The sequence below is a fragment of the Cajanus cajan genome, chromosome 3 (assembly GCF_000230855.2).
Source record: "Cajanus cajan strain Asha chromosome 3, NIPB_CcT2T_4, whole genome shotgun sequence".
Taxonomy (NCBI): Eukaryota; Viridiplantae; Streptophyta; class Magnoliopsida; order Fabales; family Fabaceae; genus Cajanus; species Cajanus cajan.
The window spans coordinates 12,500,898-12,520,675 of record NC_138519.1 but is presented as its reverse complement, the minus strand read 5'-3'; the positions used below and the strand labels follow the sequence as shown (position 1 = coordinate 12,520,675).

Genomic DNA, 19,778 nt, shown 5'->3' with positions numbered 1-19,778 from the left:
TTAAAAACATTTTCTCACTTTCTAGTTCTTCTATTTCTTTTTCTTTGGCTTCTTCTTTATCAAACAAAGTTAAAGTTTTCTTAAAATTGTTTTAATAAATTTAAATTTTAAATTTAATACATTTTAAAGAAAATTGGAATATATTATTATTTAAAGAAAATTTTAACTTATTTTAACATTTTTCCCTCATGAATGTACTTTTTCTTTTGTTATAATTTTTTAAATTATTGTATACATACTAAATTTGAACTCCATATATAACTATTTTTATTTTATATGCTACAATGTTTTTAGTATACAAATTTACCTTGTATTTACTTTACACACTACTTATTTCATAAATTAATCACAGACATTGATTCTTTTAAAAGCAATTACCTTCATAAATCAGATATATATTATATTATTTAATTACTTACGTGAAAACACGTGTATGGTACTAGTTAATTAAAAGTAGGCAAATGACACATCTCTATGTATTTTCTTTTTAGGTAAGATATTAAATTAAATTTTTCTTGAAATTAAAAACTACCATAATTTTATATGGGTTTAATACGTTTTGTGTGAGAGGCAGTAGTAAGTTGTTTGGTGAGCAGTTAAAAGGTAAAAAACAGTCTTATAAAACTTACACATCAACAAAATATTTGATTTGCTATAGATTATTAGGTAAGACATTAAATTAAATTTCTTTTAATATTGTTTTTTTCTGAAAGGAAATATTTACCATAATTTTTCTTGGGTGAGATTAACATGGCTAAGGTGGAAGTCTAGAATAAAGTAGTGATTAATATGAAGAGCGGTGGACAGATGAAATTGACTAATAAAACATGGAGATTAAAATAAGATATTATTTTTATTGTTATAAATTATAAAGTATTATTAAATGTAATTAATTATTAAATGCAAAGTAAATGAAAAGGATTAAAATAGTGTGGACTGGAAATATAAAAACTAAGGGCACTCTTTATAATTTTCTACTCTCTTCTCAACTGTCTCACCGTGTTCATCTCGCGTGCATAGCAGTCAGAAAAACACTGCGAGAAAGAGAAGAAGAAGAATCAGAGAGAGAAACTAGAGAGAGAAAGGAAAACCCCTTTTGACCATTGCGCCTCCGTTTTCATTTTCCCATTGATTATGCCAACACAGCCTTTTTTGTTTTTTTTCTTTGTTCTTGTGATCATCACCCTTCTCATCTGGGCTCTGTGATCAACCCCAAAACTCCGATCTTTGTCCCTTCCCGATTCGGATTCGGATACCCACTTGCGTCTCTCTTTCTGGGTCCGCTTTTTTTCGGCCAAAGTTTCCGTTTTGCATAGTGGGGAAGAGTTAAAAGGGATTAATTCTATGTGGGTTTCGCGCATATTGGGTAATCAATGTTGACTTTATCATCACTGTGGTTATGAAGTAATATGGAAGTGCTCCTTGCGCGCATAGCCCATCAGCGACAACAACGAGGATAATAACATGTCGTTTTACATTGGTCGTGAGGCTTCCAAGGTTGCTTATTTTTGCCCCCTCTTGGTGTTGTTCCTTCTTTTTTTGTGTTGCTTGTGTTAATGCTTGTTTGGTATTTGGTGTGTGTTTCTGTAGCTATGGAAGAGAATCTGTGCAGAGACAACTACAGAGATCAACCTCCTTGCTGAGAATTGGAAGTACCTTCTCGCTGGTCTTGTTTTTCAGGTTTTCCCCCCTATTTTGATCAACTCTGTGCAATGGTTGAGTGTGGTTGCTCAAGTTGTGGTTTCCCTTTTTTGTAGAGGATTCCTTTCGTTTTCCTTTAATGAGGTTTCTGGAAGTGTTTTATGGTTGTTGCTTTGTTGGAGCTTTACTTGCATATTACAAAGAGTTCAATTTTTCTTGTTCATGTAGTTGGTGTGGTTAGTGATACAATTGCTTGCTTTTGTTTTATTTTATTTGTTTCTAGTTGGGAATGAATGAAGTTTACAATACTACCATTTGGTTTGATCACTGTGCCTCACCATGTCACCGATTATCAAGTGTCAGAGTTGATGGCTCAGTGTTTTATGAGGGAATTCAGAGAACATGTAACTGCTTGAAGCATGCGTTGGCCATATTCTGCAACATTGATGATTTGCTTTAAATGATGAATTATTTGTTCCGTCTCAAAACCAATTTAACCTCAGTTCTCACTTCTCTGTGAAAGTCTGGGTTCTGAGAAGATGATCAAATGTTTTAAATCCATCATTGGAAACATTTAATATTTTGTAGCTGGTTGTTGAGGGAAGATATTGAGGACCAATGTTCTATGAAAAAGAATTAAGAATGGCCAATTTGTGTAAAGTATACGACTATATGTTTGTGTGTTTCCATTCTTGTCTATGTTGTGCATGCTTAAAGTGTAACAGTATAGTACATCGGTTTACTTGGTTACTTGACATACTTTTATGTGTTTTAATGTTTGATGTCTGAATTTTAACTGTTTCTCTACAGTATATACATGGTTTGGCTGCCCGAGGAGTTCATTATTTGCATAGGCCTGCCCCTACCCTACAAGATGTTGGATTCTTCCTTCTTCCGGTTTGTAATTGTCATTCCCTTCTTTCTCTCTCTTACTTGGAAAAAAGCAGTACATATCATAGAGTGGTAGGAATGACCTTGTAATTTTAATCTCGGTGGTGTTCAGGAACTTGGGCAAGACAAAGCTTACATAAGTGAAACACTGTTTGCTATGATCTTTCTATCGTTTGTCTTGGTAAGAATCCCCCCTTCCTTCTTTGTCTCAGTTTTTTCATATATTAACTGTATGACTGTGTTGTGTCAGTATTTAACTTTTTTTACGCCCACCTTTTTAATATCTGGTAGGTGGCTCTTGCGATAGGTTATATTTTACCTACCTATGGTATCACAATTCATAAAGACAATTCTATATTCTACTAAGAATTTTCTTTCTTTCTCTCTCTCTTTTTTTGGGGGTGTGATAATTCTCAAGGTAAATATGGCTTGATCATGAATGTTTGTTATATTGCCACCCTCTGGTGTTTCCTTGAAGTCAGAATACCAAACTGTTAAGCTTCTTATATATGTTTTTTTCATTGTGGCTTTGTGAGCCTTGAAAAGTTACACATGAGGTGTTTGTACTGACTATTGAGAATGACTTGTAAAATAAAAGAATTAAAAATAAAAGAAAAGCAAATATCATTTCTTATTTTGCGATTTGAAGTGTCTTCTTAAAGGTTTAGTACTGATTTTGGTGATGGATATTTAACTGTGCTTTATGCCCTTTAAATCTTTGCTTGTTATTTTCTGCTACTGCTATTTTTTACATAAGTATCATTTTCTTTTCTTCTCTTTCTCTGAAGTTTCAGATATATTCTTTGATTTGTGATTTTGCAGTGGACGTTTCATCCTTTCATATTGAAGAGCAGAAAGATCTACACAGTTCTAATATGGTGCAGGGTTTTAGCATTCTTAGTTGTAAGTGTTGATCACATTATCTCATATTCATTAAAGTGTTGTTTAATCTTTTGGGAATCTTAATTGAATAGAAGAGTTCTTAGGTTGATAGATTGATTAATTAGAATGAGTTGACAGTATAAAATGGAGGCTTTAATGCTCAAATGAATAATGTTGACTATTATGTGGTCATTATAATAGTATTCTATACTTATATAGTCAGCACAGTATATTTCAGGCCATTTAAATGCTTCAGATAGAGGTCAGTAGTACCTATTCTGTATTTATGAATATGCCAGTTTTCTCACTTCATCTGGGCTGTTGTGTATTTGTGTACTGCAGGCCTCTCAAATTCTTCGCATAATCACCTTTTATTCTACACAACTTCCTGGTCCAAACTACCATTGCCGTGAGGTATGATTGTTTAAAGATGTTTGTAAAACATGTCACGTGCTGTGTTTAAATATTACTTCTATTCACCAGTGTGAATAGCATATACGTGCAAGATTTTATTTATTTCTCTTTTTAGATTCTAATATTTTTTTACTATTACCATGCAGGGGTCTAAACTTGCCACATTACCCCGTCCAGATAGTGTCCTTGAAGTGCTCTTAATTAACTGTTAGTACTCATTGTATTGGAGATGTTTATATTTGATGCTTTTGTTTGTCTTATCACTCATTCCAATTATATGTGCAGTTCCGCGTGGCGTGGTCTATGGATGTGGTGATTTAATATTCTCATCACACATGATCTTTACTCTTGTTTATGTGCTCACATATCAGAAATATGGCACTAGAAGGTAAAATTGGCGTATAAATTCCTTCCATCTTGTTTTTGGCAAAGAATTAAGTCTGTCAGTAGATTTTACTGCAGTTATTTTTGTTTGGCAGCTTCATTATTCATTTCCTGTTCATTCCTTGTAAAGTATTTTGTTATTTTTTAATTTAATTACTGATTTGTTAAAACTGTTTGACATTGATGAACCACTAGGTCAATGAAGCAGCTAGGGTGGTTGCTTGCTGTGATTCAAAGTCTTTTGATAGTAGCATCTCGCAAACATTACACCGTTGATGTTGTTGTTGCTTGGTAAGGAGCATTTTTTGCTTTGTGATTTGAAAACTGTGTTCTATGTCCCATTTGAGTTTATATTTTGGTCCATGGCTGGCAGGTACACCGTTAATTTGGTGGTATTTTTTATAGACAAGAAATTGCCAGGTTAGCACATTTGTCTCTTGTACATAGTTACATAGCTATTGTCTTTTACTTGGGTGCTATTTGCTATTGTTCTGACTTGGTTATTCTGCAGAATTACCAGACAGGTCAATTGCAGCTGCAACCTTGCTACCTTTGAGCATCAAAGAAAAAGACAGCAGGACCAAAGAGGAGAATCACAAGCTATTGAATGGAAATTCTGGAGACCCTGCAGATTGGGTACTTTGAATATACTTGTCCTTTCCCTTGTTCCTCTTATGTGATGTCTTGGTCCTTGATTTGGACATAACATGGTTGTTTTCATGTGCTCAGAGGCAGAGAACTCAAGTGAATGGCAAGATCATGGAAGATGGCAATACACTCCATGCAGACTCTGCCATGAATGGTGCATAGATATAGGAGCCTCTGCTTGTACAAATTGGATCCACTGCAAGATAGCTGATGGAAAGCTGCAACCTTCAATTTGAAGGATTTGTTGTCTGAAACATTCACATGTTAATTCAAATTAGTAACCTCATTTGTACCAGTGAAATTGAAACAAACTGGGTTGTGCATTTCAACATTTTGCAGCTCAGATCCATGTAATGGATAAATTATCTACACCATCAGCATGTGCTATAGAAAATTTCCATTCTCTCTTTTACCTACATTGATCCCATATGCACAAATGCTGTACAGTCTTTTTATTTGGTTGTTAAATCTTCTTGCATTAAATGGAAACCAACTTAATGTTAAGCACTATGTAATAGGCATGTAATAGACCAACTTTGCCTAGTTAAAGTAAAATGCAACGTGTCAACTTTTTGGCTTTGAAAAGGGTTTGAAAGTGGAAATGGGTATGCATGATTTAGGTGATTACCGTTTATTGGAGGGCTCATTATCTCTGAAATGATTAGTTAGGTGGTAATAAAAAGGAACACAAGCGTGACATATTCTTAAAATTTGAAATGGTGACAAGTGACATGAGCAAGCACATGATGCTTTGACCGTGCATGTGCTTTTTTACACAAAACAATGCCCTATGTCGATTGTCCCATTCCTTGTCCCTCGTCTGCAAACCCCATTTGGATGTTTTAGTAAAACCTTTCTATTCAAATAGGTCTTTGTTTACAAAATTAACTCATTGCTGATGCAGCATATCACGTGTCTTCTACTTGTCACATGGGGCACCCTTCTACACCTCTTAACGCGTTTTGTGGCCCTTTACTTTGTTGAATCACTTGGTCTAATCGAATGGGGCATCGTGTTTTTCAACATTATTGTCAATCCAGCAAGGGTGAAGTGTTGTGTTAAGCTTGTGGCCATGCATGTCTTATATGTAGCCTCATTTATCACAACCAACATTACTCTTGGCTTGCGGTGTTTGTTGATTAATAATAAAAGATACCTCTAAGTGCTTGTTTGGATATGCATTTAGGATCTATGTTTTCTAGTAAATCCACTTCTAAAATACCAAAATGATGCAAAAGTAAGTATTTTTAGCTTCGAGTAAGTATTCCTAGCTTCCAGTTGATCAATGTCCTACAATGTATGACGCGGAAGCAAATAGATTCTAAAGGGCTTCAAATGTGATGTCATTATTTGTTCATGTATGCAACATTAGGATAAATCCAGATCTAATTTTACCATCCAAATTGGTCAAAAGGATGACCATACATTTGAGAATGTAAACGTTTAACCCTTTCCTCATTTCGGAAAATACAACATATAGAGTTCAATAGGAATGTATTGTATAAAAGTTCTTATTATTGTTATTATTAGTATTTATTATTGGTATGACTTTTAAGATAATTAAAATAGAAGTTAACAAACTTTTCATGCACAACAATTTGTGGATAAGTGTATAAAATGTTTACATTTTCAGTACATATATTATCAAATATAAAAATAGAGACAATAGAAAAATTGTAGCGATTAGGTTTAAGAAACTGTTATTTTCTTCTTTTTTGTTAATAATTATCATTACTATATTTTAACTCTTTAACAACATTTTCTTTCTTACATTTGTTAAAATGTTACTATATATTGAATAAATAAGTATTTTACAACATATTTTAAAAAATATCATTAAATAGAGTAACATTTTTTATTTCAATATTATTCTTTTCAATTGTTTTCAAAATCAAAGTCCCATATCGAGTAAAAAAAATGTTACATAGGTTGTTTTGTAACATTTTTTTTGAAAAATGTTACTATAATTGCTTATGTTATTCATAATTAAAGTTTCACATCGAATAAATGAATGAATTATAAAGAGTATATATAATCATATAGTTATATTTAAGATAAATAAACTTTGTTATTTGATATATAATTAGTGGTGACTAATTAAGGATGTCTTCAATCTTCTCCTAAAGAATTCTCAGGAGTTTAGGAGACATAAAAAAATATAATAATTGACATTAATATCTAAATTAAAATTAATTATCGTTTTATAAAGTTAACAAAAACTTAACAACATTATTAAAATATTACATAAATACTACTTTGATAACATTTGAAAAATGTTACCTAATTGTATAAAAATGTTACTAAAAATCTTTAGTAACATGGACTATATACAACATTTGATAATATGTTGCTAAAGACTTTTAGTAGCATTTTTATACAATTAAGTAACAATTTTCAAATGTTACTAAAAATTCATTGTGTTGTAGTGTATATAAGTGTCATTTTATTTGTATTTTTATTTTCAAAGAGTCCTAGAGAAAATGACAACAATAAAAAGTGCTATTTCCACTAATTTTATTATAAAAGTTTACTAAAATAATAGAAGAGTTTATGCTTATGTCATATTTAATGAAAACAATAAATATTTTCTTAAGGGAAGGCCGACAGTCCCTTGAAATATCTTCCATTTGTGGTCAAGTTAAATTTATTTATGTGTACAAGTAAGCTTATAAATTTATGGAACTCACGTCATGTTAATTAGTCCTTTTATCATCTTTGGATAACCAAGTCAAAAACCAAAACGAGTATACGTTTTATAAATTTAAAAACTACTCATTAACTTAAATAAAATTCAAGGAGTACACAACGAAAGTGAACTCGTTTTTTAAGCAAAAAGTCGCATGCTTACACTTTAAAACAGAAACACCAAGATTTATAGTGAATATTAAAAAGGGAGATGTCTACTTGCTGTAGATAATTTAGCTTCCCATGAGCCCCATGCAAATCAGATAAGGTTTTCGAATCCAATTTATTTAATACAAACAAAGATCATTGATGAAAATCTACCAAAACAATGTCATTTTGCGTCTGTTTTTTCAGCACTAAAAATATTTTTTCAGTTGATGGTCCAGGACTATTTTTTTTTTCGAAATGAAAAGATTACCAAAACAAATTTTATCTTTTTCAAAAAAGTTTTCTTCATATACAAGATCAGATACCAAAGTCCTAAAATCAAGTCTTACAAATATGAGTTGAACCTAATTCAGTCATATTAAATTGACCTTTAAGTTGAGGGTTACTCTTATTTATATTTAAAGAATTCAATTATTTATCAATTATGTTACACTTTGTTATTTTATGTTATTTTTTAACAAATTATTTTTATACACAGACATCGAGCCATTAATAACATGCTTAAAAAGTGTAACTATCTAATAACTAGATTTCATATAATAAATAATAAAAAGATCATTTAAGTCAATTTGATATTACAACATAATCTAAAATCTTAAGAAATAAATTAGACAGATCTTTTTCACTTATATACTACATAACACAACTAATTATAAGGCAACTAATTATAAGTGATGTGAAACTTATTTTACACTTAAACTCATCACTACCTTGTTATTTTGAGTCATGTGTTACGTGGCTGTGTGTTCAAAATGTGAAGGATGCCCCATTTGTAGTTACAGCTAAGCAAAGGTAGCATGGTGATGCAAGTGGGTGTGCTTACAGAAAAGCAAAGAGTGTAGGATAATATAAAAATATGATTTGGGGTGCCCCGCAGAAAACATATATACAACGATGTAATCCAACAAAAGGGTGGTGGTGCTTGCGCGATTTAAGCTGGAAAAGTTAGTCAATGTTAGAAAAGGGAGCACACTCATTATGGGGGACAAACAATATTAACAGAGAGAGGCAATGCGCAATGATAGGGTTGATACGTGAGTGATGCAATAACATCATTGAGGCATGTCTATGAAATCCTTCTAACGACCACTTTCTTCCCTTTACGTGCTCCTCCTTTCCCTGTACGAGGGTCCTGTTGATCCCCACATAGGTGGTATCAATTATCACACCACTCTCTCTCTCACTTCGGAGCTTCATTCATTTCCTATTCTGCTTTTGTTTTCGTTAAATTGGTCTCCTCGATCAATTATCATGTCATGCACTCTCAAGTCTCTCTAGTTTTTTATTCATAGAAATCAAACTTCAAATATATTCTACTTGATCAACTCAATTAGTCTCTTTAATAAACTGAGCTAAACTTTTTTATAATCTGTCTATAGTACACTTTAATTTGAGAAATGATACAATAAATTATGTAATAATGTGTGATATTAAGTAAATGAAAGAAAGGAAAATTTGATATGTAATAAATGATATGAGTAATATATATAAATATAAATATAAATGATGTTACATAAATTATTATATTAATTACTGTATGTGTATTATATCTCATATTTTTATGAAGACCCTTTTGTTTTATACGAATGAAAATTGCTTTTACAAAATGGAGAAATATGTGATTGAATTGATCAGGTTCTTAAATTGAAGATGAAATTGTAGCTATGACAATTATTTTTAATCATAGAAATCAAAGTGCACAGAAATTTATAACAATTCATAATTCATGGATACTATGCAATCAAACGAGTCATTTAATTGTAACCATGACAATTGATTAACAAATACTGCCTCTGGACTAATATATAAATAAAAACTGCTTAAAACTTTTGAAATTAAATATAATTAAATTCTAATTAATTTTACTCTATTTAATGTTATCATTAAAAAATAGCCTTAAATTAACTGTGATTACTACTTTTGAATTTCAATAAATATTATTGAGGTAATTGAAAAAATAAAGTTGAATTTTTATATGAAATTAATAAAATTAAATAATAATATGTGTCAATTTAAATATTTTTACTTATATATGAGCTTGGACTCTCGGAAGGAGTAAATGGTTAAGCTTTTAGTAATTTTATAACTTATTATATACTTGTTTTTTATTATAATTTTAACTATTAATTTTTTATTGGTTTAACTAATGGTCTTATACTTAGGTTAACTTTTGGTTTGGTCTCTATACCAAGAATTTTTACATTTTAATTTTTTACAAGCATTTTCTTTTAATCCTCATATCTCCAATTTGTTGCAAATTTACATTTTAAAAGAACTAAAACATAAAAAGTTGCTTGTATAGAGATTAACACATAAATTTTCTTATGGATTAAAATGAAATTTGACGCATACAAAGAAATGATAAATAAACTTTTTTACCTCTATTTTATCTATTAAAATGTAGTCTTATATTTTATAGGAGTTAAATCCAACGTAATATTTACGCACCTCTAGTTTTACACCATATTTTGCGGCTTTACAGGAAATTTACCTTATGTTTGGTTGTTAGCCATTTAATTTTTCAAAAATAAATTATCAAATATAACAAAATAAGTATAGAAGAAAGTTGAATTTTGAAAGTAAAATGAAAGCAACGGCACATATGAAATATTTCTTATAGAAGAAAGTAATTTCACTCACGATCACTTATGGTAGCAACTAGCAACGACAATGGCTATGATGCAAGCTATTATGCATGGATATATTGTTTTAGTTTTGTGTTGGACACGTGTAAGACATGACACACCCATCACTCATTTTTTTGTGATACACGTTTGTATGTGTTTTTTTTTTTTTGGTATTTTTTTTTCATAATTTCCTTTTGCCAACCACGTGGATACATCACTGCCTGACACAACATAAACGAATTGTGAATATCAACATTTAAAATCTGAATGCTTCGTTGTATTTTTGGTGAAATAATTGACAGAAAAACTAAATATACTCGTTTTTAAAAGTAAAAGAACTTAATTTGTTAAAAAAAAGGGGGAATCACAATTAAGTACACATATACATTAAAGTTTAAACTAAAGAGACTATGAGAATAATTAAACCAAATTATATTTTATAAAATAGATACAGATATTAGATTTTCCCCCCGACTTTTATGTGTTTTTAATAATAAAAAATAATGCAGGAGTTCTTTATAATGTACTAATTTTGTTTCTCCATTTTAGTTTAAATATATGACATATATGAAGATATTACAATGTTGAAGCTTATGTTCGTGAGTGCTTTATTTTCCTTATATACCAATTGCATGTATACTCATGCTGAGTCCTTGTCTTACAATTTTTAGCATATAATTTGGCCTTGGGTCAATATTCGTGTCATGTCACATTTGTGTGACTGTGTCTATGAAATTGCTTCGTAGGCATCAAATGATCCTAGGGTTCTTGAGCTTGGCACTTGAATGGTTATTATTCATTAGTTAGGAGACATTATCCTAGGGTTCTTGATCTTGACACTTGAATGGTTATCATTCATTAGTTGGGAGACACATATATATGGCCCAAGTGTTTGAAATAGGGTTATCATATTAATTATCTCGCATAAGTATTTGTATTTGAGATAGGTAAAAGTATTATGGACAATAAAATTTAATGTAGTTATATGCATTCAAATTCAAAATCTGATAAAATGGATAATTCTTTGTGAGATAATCTACACTTTGATAGTATATAAAAACTTCAATTAATTCTTTCTCTAATGGCAAGAATTTAATAAAAAATTTCTTCTCAATGTTCTAATTATTATATATATATATATATATATATATATATATATATATATATATATATATATATATATATATTCTTCAATCCAACTGTATATATCATGATTCATATTATTTAGTAACCTCAAAAGAATTCAAATTCATTAATGCTTTGCTATATACGGCATTTTCCCAAAATAACAACAGACTTTTAAAATGAAACAGGAACTGTAACATGCATGATGAATAGAAAATTAGTTGCAGGGTAGGCCAAGATTGTATTGCACAATGAATTAGTGGAGTAATCAATGGTAAGTGGCAATACTTTAAATAATGAACGCAAGAAATTAAAGGAGGGAGGGTGAAGGTCAGAGCAGTGATTACTTTGAATTTGTTAAAAATTTCGTTGAATTTCATGACTGGTTTGGAGGTGAGTGCTCCAAAAAGAGTGGTTTGTTAAAAGATATGAGAGACACCCACGATAGTTTTTAATTATAAAATGTTTTAAGATACGTATTCTAATTGAACAGAATGGTTTTCTATTTTTTATTTTTAATAATACAACATTGACTAAGGTAATATGTTTTCAATTTTGTTTTTGATTCATTTGTCAAAAGTGTAGCTTTCTTTGAATATATAGCACCTGACATGATTCACAATTTTTTACTCAAATTCTTATTTTAATCTTACCTAGCTAGTTCTTCAATTTTTTTTTTTAAAAAGCTCACCTAGTTCTAGCTAATATGAATCATACATGTGTTCTCTCAAAAAAGCTAACATGAATAATTTTCTTTCTCACACAACTAAACATATAAAGGTCTTCAAATCAAGAGAGGATTACATGTTGACAGATTATGAAATTCAAATATTTATTGGCAAACCAATCTAACTTATTATTACTTTTAACTTAAGTATCAACTTTTTAAGTTGTTTTCAAATAACAAACACTGATGATATATTAATATATACTTTACTGACTTCTAGTTTAGATGTTATGATATACGGTGGAGATATGCATTCTAAGGAGGGATATGGATCTCCAAACTTTTTAAAATTCCTTCACTTTATATGCATTTTTTTTATAGAAAACTCTTGAACCCAATCTCCTATCCACTTCTTGAAGCTTTTCAACGTAAAACAGTACTTTAGTACTCCTAAAAACTTTCAAACGTAATTTCATTTATCATTCCTATTCATGGTTAGCTAAGAAAGTCAAGTTTAATTGATTGAATAGAGTGCCTTATAAATATTTTGATACTAAATTCGATACTAAATTTTAATTATTATAAATTAATAAAATATTTATGGATGCTTATAGTAAGTCAAAATTAATTTTTGTTATTAAAAGTGGATTTGACTAGAGTTTAGAAGTGAACAAATATATGACATGTTTCGAAAACTTTCTGTGGACTACAAGTTTGGGGCTGTGACACGAACATGATTTTGAGCATTAGTTATGATGTTTTAATTGGTAAAATTTTCATTAACGCGATCTTCTCTTCAACTTAAGATTTGGTAAAAGTAAGAATCTATTACTTTTGCATCAGACGTTTTCCGTTTGCCTTCATTCAACAATATTTTTGACTTTTTTAACCTTTGAAGTCTCTAACAGCTTTTCAATAAAATAATATAAATTTTATACATATACTTGACGTACCTAAAACTGGTTTTACATATATATATATATAGTAACGAAAATATAATGTAAACAAATTCACAGAAAAAGTTATTCTTAAATTTCCTTTTATTAAATGCTAAGCAAAATGATGAGAAAGCAGAAAAGCAAAAAGCCGAAACCAGAAAGCTAAGATTGGGAAAGACCCTTTACAAATTGAATCACAGAAGAAAGAAAAGTCTGTTTCAAAGAAAAGGATAGAGAGAGACATAAGAAGGAAGTGATAACAAAAATTGTACCAACAATTAACATCTTGTATTTGTGTTGTGTACACCACAACAGCATTGTAGGTACAATGAAGAGTTGTTGAATCACCTTAAGAGTTGTTAGTAGGAACCTTTTGAGTTACCAACTCTTTCCATTTATGTTCAAACGTAACAAAAAATAGTCATAGGCCAAACGGGTTCACAACAATGACCACTGTGTGATCATTCTTCATTAGCCATTATTTAACCTTCAACTGAATCTTCTTGTTCTTGCTCTTCCTCTCTTTACATGGGGGCTCGTTGCTCTAAATTCTCTTTTTGCTGGTTCCACTCCCACCTCAAACCTTCTGTGCTTGAATCTTCTGACCAAGGTTTGTTTGTGTTGTGCTTTTTTTCTTTCTAAAAAGTACACACCCTTTGTTTGAAAACTTTTGCTTTCTTTTAAAAATGTTGGCTTTGTTGCAGAAAATGGTGAGAAGGGTGAGAGAAAATTGTGGCCTAGTTTTGGTGAGTTCAGTTTGGAGCAACTGAAGGCTGCCACAAATGGTTTTTCTTCGGAAAACATAGTTTCTGAGCATGGTGAGAAAGCTCCCAATGTTGTTTACAAAGGAAAGCTTGATAATGGACAGTGGATCGCAATCAAACGTTTCAACAAGTTTGCTTGGCCTGATTCTCGTCAATTCCTCGTTTGTAACTTGCACTTACACTTTATTTTTCTATTTTTGCTATTTTTGTCATGATTCTAAATTGGGGTTGCAGCTATAATTGAAGTGACATCTAAAACCTTAAATGTGGACCAAGGTTTTAAATTGTAGTCATGATCACAGTTGTAGTTTCCTCTTGATCCTTGATATTGCAGAAAATTGTGGACAAATACGTCTGATGCGACCAAAATTGCGGTTGCAGAGATCTGAAAATCCTTGATGCTGCTACATAAGTTGTAGTCACAAACTGTTTTTTAAAACCTTATCATGGACAGATGTAATTGGTACAATCACAATTGTGGTCACAATGCAGTTGTGGAGATCTCCAAATGCAATTAATGTAGTCGCAATTGCGGTTGCGATTCTTATGCAGAGATCTCCAAAACCTTGATAGAGGCTGCAAATGTTTTTGCAGACTGCAATTTTAAAACTTCAATTTTTTTTGCACATTCTTTCTTGTATTGAGTTTGACATGATGTGTTGTATGCTTTTAGGAGGAAGCCAGACAAGTGGGAAGCCTTAGAAGTGAACGTCTAGCAAATTTGATTGGTTATTGCTATGAAGGGGAAGAGAGGCTGCTAGTGGCAGAGTTTATGCCACATGAAACTCTTGCTAAGCATCTCTTTCATTGTGAGTTGTTTGTGATTACCATAACTTCTATATGTTCATCTTTGTTGGGCTTTAAATCTTTCCATACATGGTTTTCTTAGGCCTTTTGTTCTGAACATGGATAAAAATTATGGTTGATTTGGTGCAGGGGAGGCACAGCCAATGAAATGGGCAATGAGGTTGAGGGTGGCTTTCTACTTAGCTCAAGCTCTAGAATATTGCACAAGTAAAGGAAGAGGTTTGTATCATGATCTCAATGCCTACAGGATCTTGTTTGATCAGGTATAAAGGGTGGTTACCAAATCTTCTAAATTCTAATTAAACCTTTGTTTCTTGCTATTTGTAACTCGGAGTGGCTTGTGTTGTATCAACAGGATGCTAATCCCAGGTTGTCTTGCTTTGGACTCATGAAGAATAGTAGAGATGGCAAGAGTTACAGTACAAACTTGGCTTTCACCCCTCCGGAGTACTTAAGGACTGGTAAAGTTTTTACGATGTTTGTGTGTGTTGGTTGCATGAGTTCATGTCTTTGATCTTTTTTAATTCTCTTAGTGGCGGCAAACGCTGACTGGGTAGATCCATTGCAAAAAGCAGGCCATAATTCTCTTAGTGGCCGCAGAATGTCATGGATCCTAAGGGCATTAACATTTCAGAGGCATACCTTATGATTCAAACTCATATGAAATTCTTTTTTAATGATCTGAGCAAGGATTAATCTAACACCAGATGACTATGAAAACACCTCGTTGGGTCAAAAAGAAAGTTTAGAATGATTTTTTTTTTTTTATTTTACACAAATTTTTATAAGATCCTCTCTGCCTACATGGTTTTAAATTGAGGAGTTGGTATGATGTTACTGTTCACTGACAATCAGATATCAAACTTATAAATAAAGATCCTGTCCATGTGATTGCTAAATTCACTAGTGATTGCTAGTATCTTTATTTATAAGCTTATGTTCTAACCATGTAAATTCTATCAATGGGGGCATGCATTTAATTTTACATCCTCTTCTGTAAATAAGTTAAAAATTAATTGCCTCCTTTTTTCTTTTCAGTTCTAGAAATATAATTTTTGACCTTATATGGAAATTTGTGTAGAAATTCATCTTGTCTTTCATTTTTTTTTTGTTTCCCTACCCTATGGAAAATCCTCCTTTTTATGAGGGAAACATAAAGTGAATTAGTTTGCGCATGTATACATATATTATATTAGTATGTAACTGTTGTTCTTTGGTACATTTGGGTTTATATGCCAGGTAGAGTGACTCCAGAGAGTGTGGTTTACAGTTTTGGAACCCTTTTGCTAGATCTCTTGAGTGGTAAACATATTCCCCCAAGCCATGTAAGTTTTTCTTTCCTTTGTTAAGTCCTAAACAAACTAAAACTCCATGTCATCTTCAGACATTTGACTTTTTGGGTAAGGATGTTACTGATGGCTAATATAGTTGCTAAAGAATACACATTCAGCGTGTGGGAGTGGGACACATCATTTATATAAATATCAAAAACAAGGCTTCAAAATAATCACTGCTACTAATTTTGATTAATAAACCAGTTTATTATGGAAATTGTTATTGTGACACTGACACATGCTTTGAAACTTGTCTAGTATAATCTGCAGGAGAAGCAGGTAGGCAAGTCTATAAAGTTGACATTTAAGAACGACATTTGATCCTATTTTTTAAGAATTTGATATATTGAAGCTGATGAATAGTAGTTTTAGTAAGCTAAAATCCAATTTGGGTATTCTTTACGGATATTTATAAAATTAATAGAAGTATATTTATACTCTTTTACAATCTTTTGGTATATTAGTCACTGTATTAATTACATGGATCTATTTCAAGTTGCAAAAGATTACATCTACGTAGAAACATCTATGTTAGATCTTTAATGTTCATGCAGACCATGCCTTTTATAACTAAGGTGATTGATTGAGGTTCTATTATTAGATGTATCAAACTTAAATAAGCACAAAAAAAGGTGATATTCCTAGAATTCACTTGTCTTCATTTACAGGCACTTGACCTGATTCGTGGCAAAAACTTTTTGATGTTGATGGATTCTGCCTTAGAGGGTCATTTTTCAAAGGATGATGGAACCGAGTTGGTTCGTTTGGCTTCTCGTTGTTTACAATATGAAGCTCGTGAGAGGCCAAATGCGAAGTCTCTCGTTGCATCTCTTATGTCACTTCAGAAAGAAACAGAGGTATATTCCATGCATGATGTGCTTTCATAATAGTTTGTGCTTAAGTCTCATAAATCGATTATTCTACTTCTACTAAGCAAATATTTCACTTCTTCCCTTATTTTTGAACCTAAATAAGATGGCTGATTTTCACTTAAGTGATTGAAATCCAAGTATGTGATGATTATTTGTAGAGTTTAATCTATATAAAACAAATTTACACATGTACATTAATCAGATTTGAATTTGACTACTTTAATTAACCATCTCATCCTATTTATAAATATTTTAGACTAACAATAATTATAAATTAAACTCTTATTTGCATATAGTTCGGTATTATGCAAGTGTTATATATATTTCATTATTAAAATGTTATATAAGCAATGTGAGAAACGTTATACCCATCTTGGGAAGACTATAATTTCTCATTTGGATAGTATATGAGCAGGTTCTCTCATATGTTCTGATGGGTCTGAAGCAAGAAACTGCATCCTCAACAAAGCAACTGTCATTGACACCTTTTGGTGAAGCATGTTTGAGACTTGATCTCACTGCAATACATGAAATACTAGAGAAGACTGGTTACAAGGATGATGAAGGAATTGCCAACGAGGTTTTTTACCATCTTCAATTTACAAAAAGGGTTTCATCTACCTTTTTTCTTTGTTTTTTGTTACCAACTCTAATGCTGATCCTTCTTAATGCTGAAATTGCAGCTTTCCTTTCAATTGTGGACCAGTCAAATGCAGGAGACCTTGAATTTGAAGAAGCATGGAGATACTGCTTTTCGAGCTAAGGACTTTGCCACTGCCATTGATTGCTACACTCAAGTAAGAAGATTTTAATTTGAGGGCTAATGCTTAAATTGGATCCTTTGCATAATGTTAATGTTGCATACCATCTTGCTACACTACATCTAAAGGGGAATTTTAATCCCCTACAATTTGTGTTTGGGTAATCTAAAAGTTAATTTTATGTGTCCTAGAAAAAAGTTAATTTTGTGTTAAAAATAATTTTAAAGTGAAGTGGGTTATATTTAAAAATTTTGTATCAAAAAGAAAATTCACAATAAAATTTAATGTAAAGTTTTAAAAATTAATTTTTATGCATTATAAGTATAAATGTTGATTATTAGAAATTATCTTAAATATGACTTTTAGCATATTTTTTTTAATAAAATTTAACAAACTTACCATATATAATTTTTTTAATGGATGTCTTTGTTTCTAATTAATTACATTCAAATTTTTAACTCACAATGTAAAAGGTATATATTTCCATTTCTACTCAAATGTATTTTTTTTAAGAATAAACTTAATTTTAATTGAAAAGCCAATATATATATATATATATATATATATATATATATATATATATATATATATATTATATATATTTATAGAATAAACTTAATTTTATATATATTTTTAGAATAAATTAATTTCAATTGTAACAAAACCATGTTTAGCTCTCCTAAACCTATGTTTAGAGAACATAATATATTAACGTAGTAATTAGGAAAAAAAAAGAAAAATAAAATAACTGTTCTGGTACCCACAATTATAGTGAGAACCGTAAAATTTTTCTATTATGTTTATATATTGCAAAAACAATTTATTTATCAAAAATTTCTATCTTTAGTATGTGAAAACCCTTCATATTAACGATAATCACAATACAATAAATAAGATTAGTTTCTAATCCAGTGAGTTGGAGATATCTGTGTAGACAAAAAAAACCATGTTTGGGGTTTTCCACTACAAAACCAAGCATGGCATTAGTTGATGGTGTGTAGAGTAGCATTTTCTTTCAAGCATTGAGCTGTTTGTATCAATGATGGTTTTTTACAAATATGATAAGTTGGTTATTAATCTCTGTGTATATATGTTTCAGTTCATAGATGGAGGGACGATGGTGTCACCAACAGTGTATGCAAGGCGTTGTTTATCATATTTGATGAATGACATGGCACAAGAAGCTCTTGGGGATGCCATGCAAGCCCAAGTGGTGTCTCCAGAGTGGCCCACTGCTTTGTATCTTCAAGCAGCCTGTCTTTTCAGCCTTGGAATGGAGAATGATGCACAAGAGACTCTCAAAGATGGGACCAACATGGAAGCCAAAAGAAACAAAAATTGAAAACTGTATAGATTTTTCTTTTGCTATCTTTCTTTCAGCATTATTTAATGTTTATGATGCCTTTAAAGTAGTTCTTGTTAGGCTTTCTTTGCTTCCAATTTCGTCTATCATGATCTATTTCTGTTTAATTTATTTTTTTGGCTTGCCGTAATGCCCGGGACAGAATACAATGAATGATTGGAAATTTTATACGCGTGCAGCCTCTTTTTTCTTCTCTTCTTTCATGTCCTTTGTGGTCTCCATATCTAATAATAATGCTGTCAAAATTATAGTATATATTAATTATCTATACAAAATACAATTTATAATGGACCAAAAGGAAAATTATAATACAATTTATAGAGAAGAAACTGCTACAAGGGAAGTCTAGGAGACTAGGAGTGTCAATTCACATGGAGAATCTAAACTACAGACAGTTGTATCTCTATGAGAGTCAATTATGTTCGAACCTACAGTGAAATAATCATAATATTCAAATTATTTTAAACTAAAAAAAGCTAAATAGTCTTAACGATATTCATATTTAAACTTTATTTGTATTACGTTATAAGAAGCTTTTATAATATAGTATAAAAAGCCTACAAAAATATAGTTCTTTTATTTTTTCAATATAAAATAAAATTATATATATTATCAATAAAAAAATTGAGTTATTTTTACAAGTTTAATATGCTGACAAGTTTGCGGACCTAAAACATCATTTCTGAAAAATTGAACATTCTCAAATTGTTTCTTTTTAATAATTAAAAATATTTGTACTAAAATAATGGATGACAAGAAATTTTAGTCTTTAAATATTTTATATGTTGATTTGAATTAATGAAAAGA

General features: G+C 30.8%; 2 protein-coding genes across 2 annotated transcripts; both read left to right on the top strand.

Annotated features, from left to right (window-relative positions):
• The first annotated feature begins 973 nt into the window (after positions 1-973).
• On the top strand, positions 974-5,276 carry LOC109816053 (phosphatidylinositol:ceramide inositolphosphotransferase 1). Its single transcript, XM_020380917.3, has 12 exons — positions 974-1,497; positions 1,591-1,680; positions 2,452-2,538; positions 2,645-2,713; positions 3,355-3,435; positions 3,757-3,828; positions 3,975-4,035; positions 4,114-4,216; positions 4,408-4,503; positions 4,586-4,632; positions 4,724-4,848; positions 4,942-5,276. Exons 1-12 carry the CDS (start codon positions 1,465-1,467, stop codon positions 5,020-5,022), a joined length of 945 nt encoding a protein of 314 aa, XP_020236506.1. The 5' UTR covers positions 974-1,464; the 3' UTR covers positions 5,023-5,276.
• A 7,949-nt stretch (positions 5,277-13,225) lies between these two features.
• On the top strand, positions 13,226-19,141 carry LOC109816043 (serine/threonine-protein kinase BSK6). Its single transcript, XM_020380906.3, has 10 exons — positions 13,226-13,680; positions 13,775-13,995; positions 14,508-14,643; positions 14,771-14,904; positions 14,997-15,102; positions 15,881-15,966; positions 16,644-16,832; positions 17,263-17,427; positions 17,531-17,644; positions 18,708-19,141. The coding sequence occupies exons 1-10, from the start codon at positions 13,599-13,601 to the stop codon at positions 18,948-18,950; spliced, it is 1,476 nt and encodes a 491-aa protein (XP_020236495.1). The 5' UTR covers positions 13,226-13,598; the 3' UTR covers positions 18,951-19,141.
• The last annotated feature ends 637 nt before the right edge of the window (positions 19,142-19,778 follow it).

What these genes read in the sequence shown, in the direction of transcription:
- LOC109816043 (XM_020380906.3), top strand. Translation starts at nt 13,599, where the DNA reads ATGGGGGCTCGTTGCTCTAAATTCTCTTTTTGCTGGTTCCACTCCCAC. An exon ending in GCTTGAATCTTCTGACCAAG is followed by an intron (nt 13,681 to 13,774) that starts GTTTGTTTGTGT and finishes GCTTTGTTGCAG; the next exon opens with AAAATGGTGAGAAGGGTGAG. An exon ending in TCCGGAGTACTTAAGGACTG is followed by an intron (nt 15,103 to 15,880) that starts GTAAAGTTTTTA and finishes TTTATATGCCAG; the next exon opens with GTAGAGTGACTCCAGAGAGT.
- LOC109816053 (XM_020380917.3), top strand. Translation starts at nt 1,465, where the DNA reads ATGTCGTTTTACATTGGTCGTGAGGCTTCCAAG. An exon ending in TTGGTCGTGAGGCTTCCAAG is followed by an intron (nt 1,498 to 1,590) that starts GTTGCTTATTTT and finishes GTGTTTCTGTAG; the next exon opens with CTATGGAAGAGAATCTGTGC. An exon ending in TCTTTCTATCGTTTGTCTTG is followed by an intron (nt 2,714 to 3,354) that starts GTAAGAATCCCC and finishes GTGATTTTGCAG; the next exon opens with TGGACGTTTCATCCTTTCAT.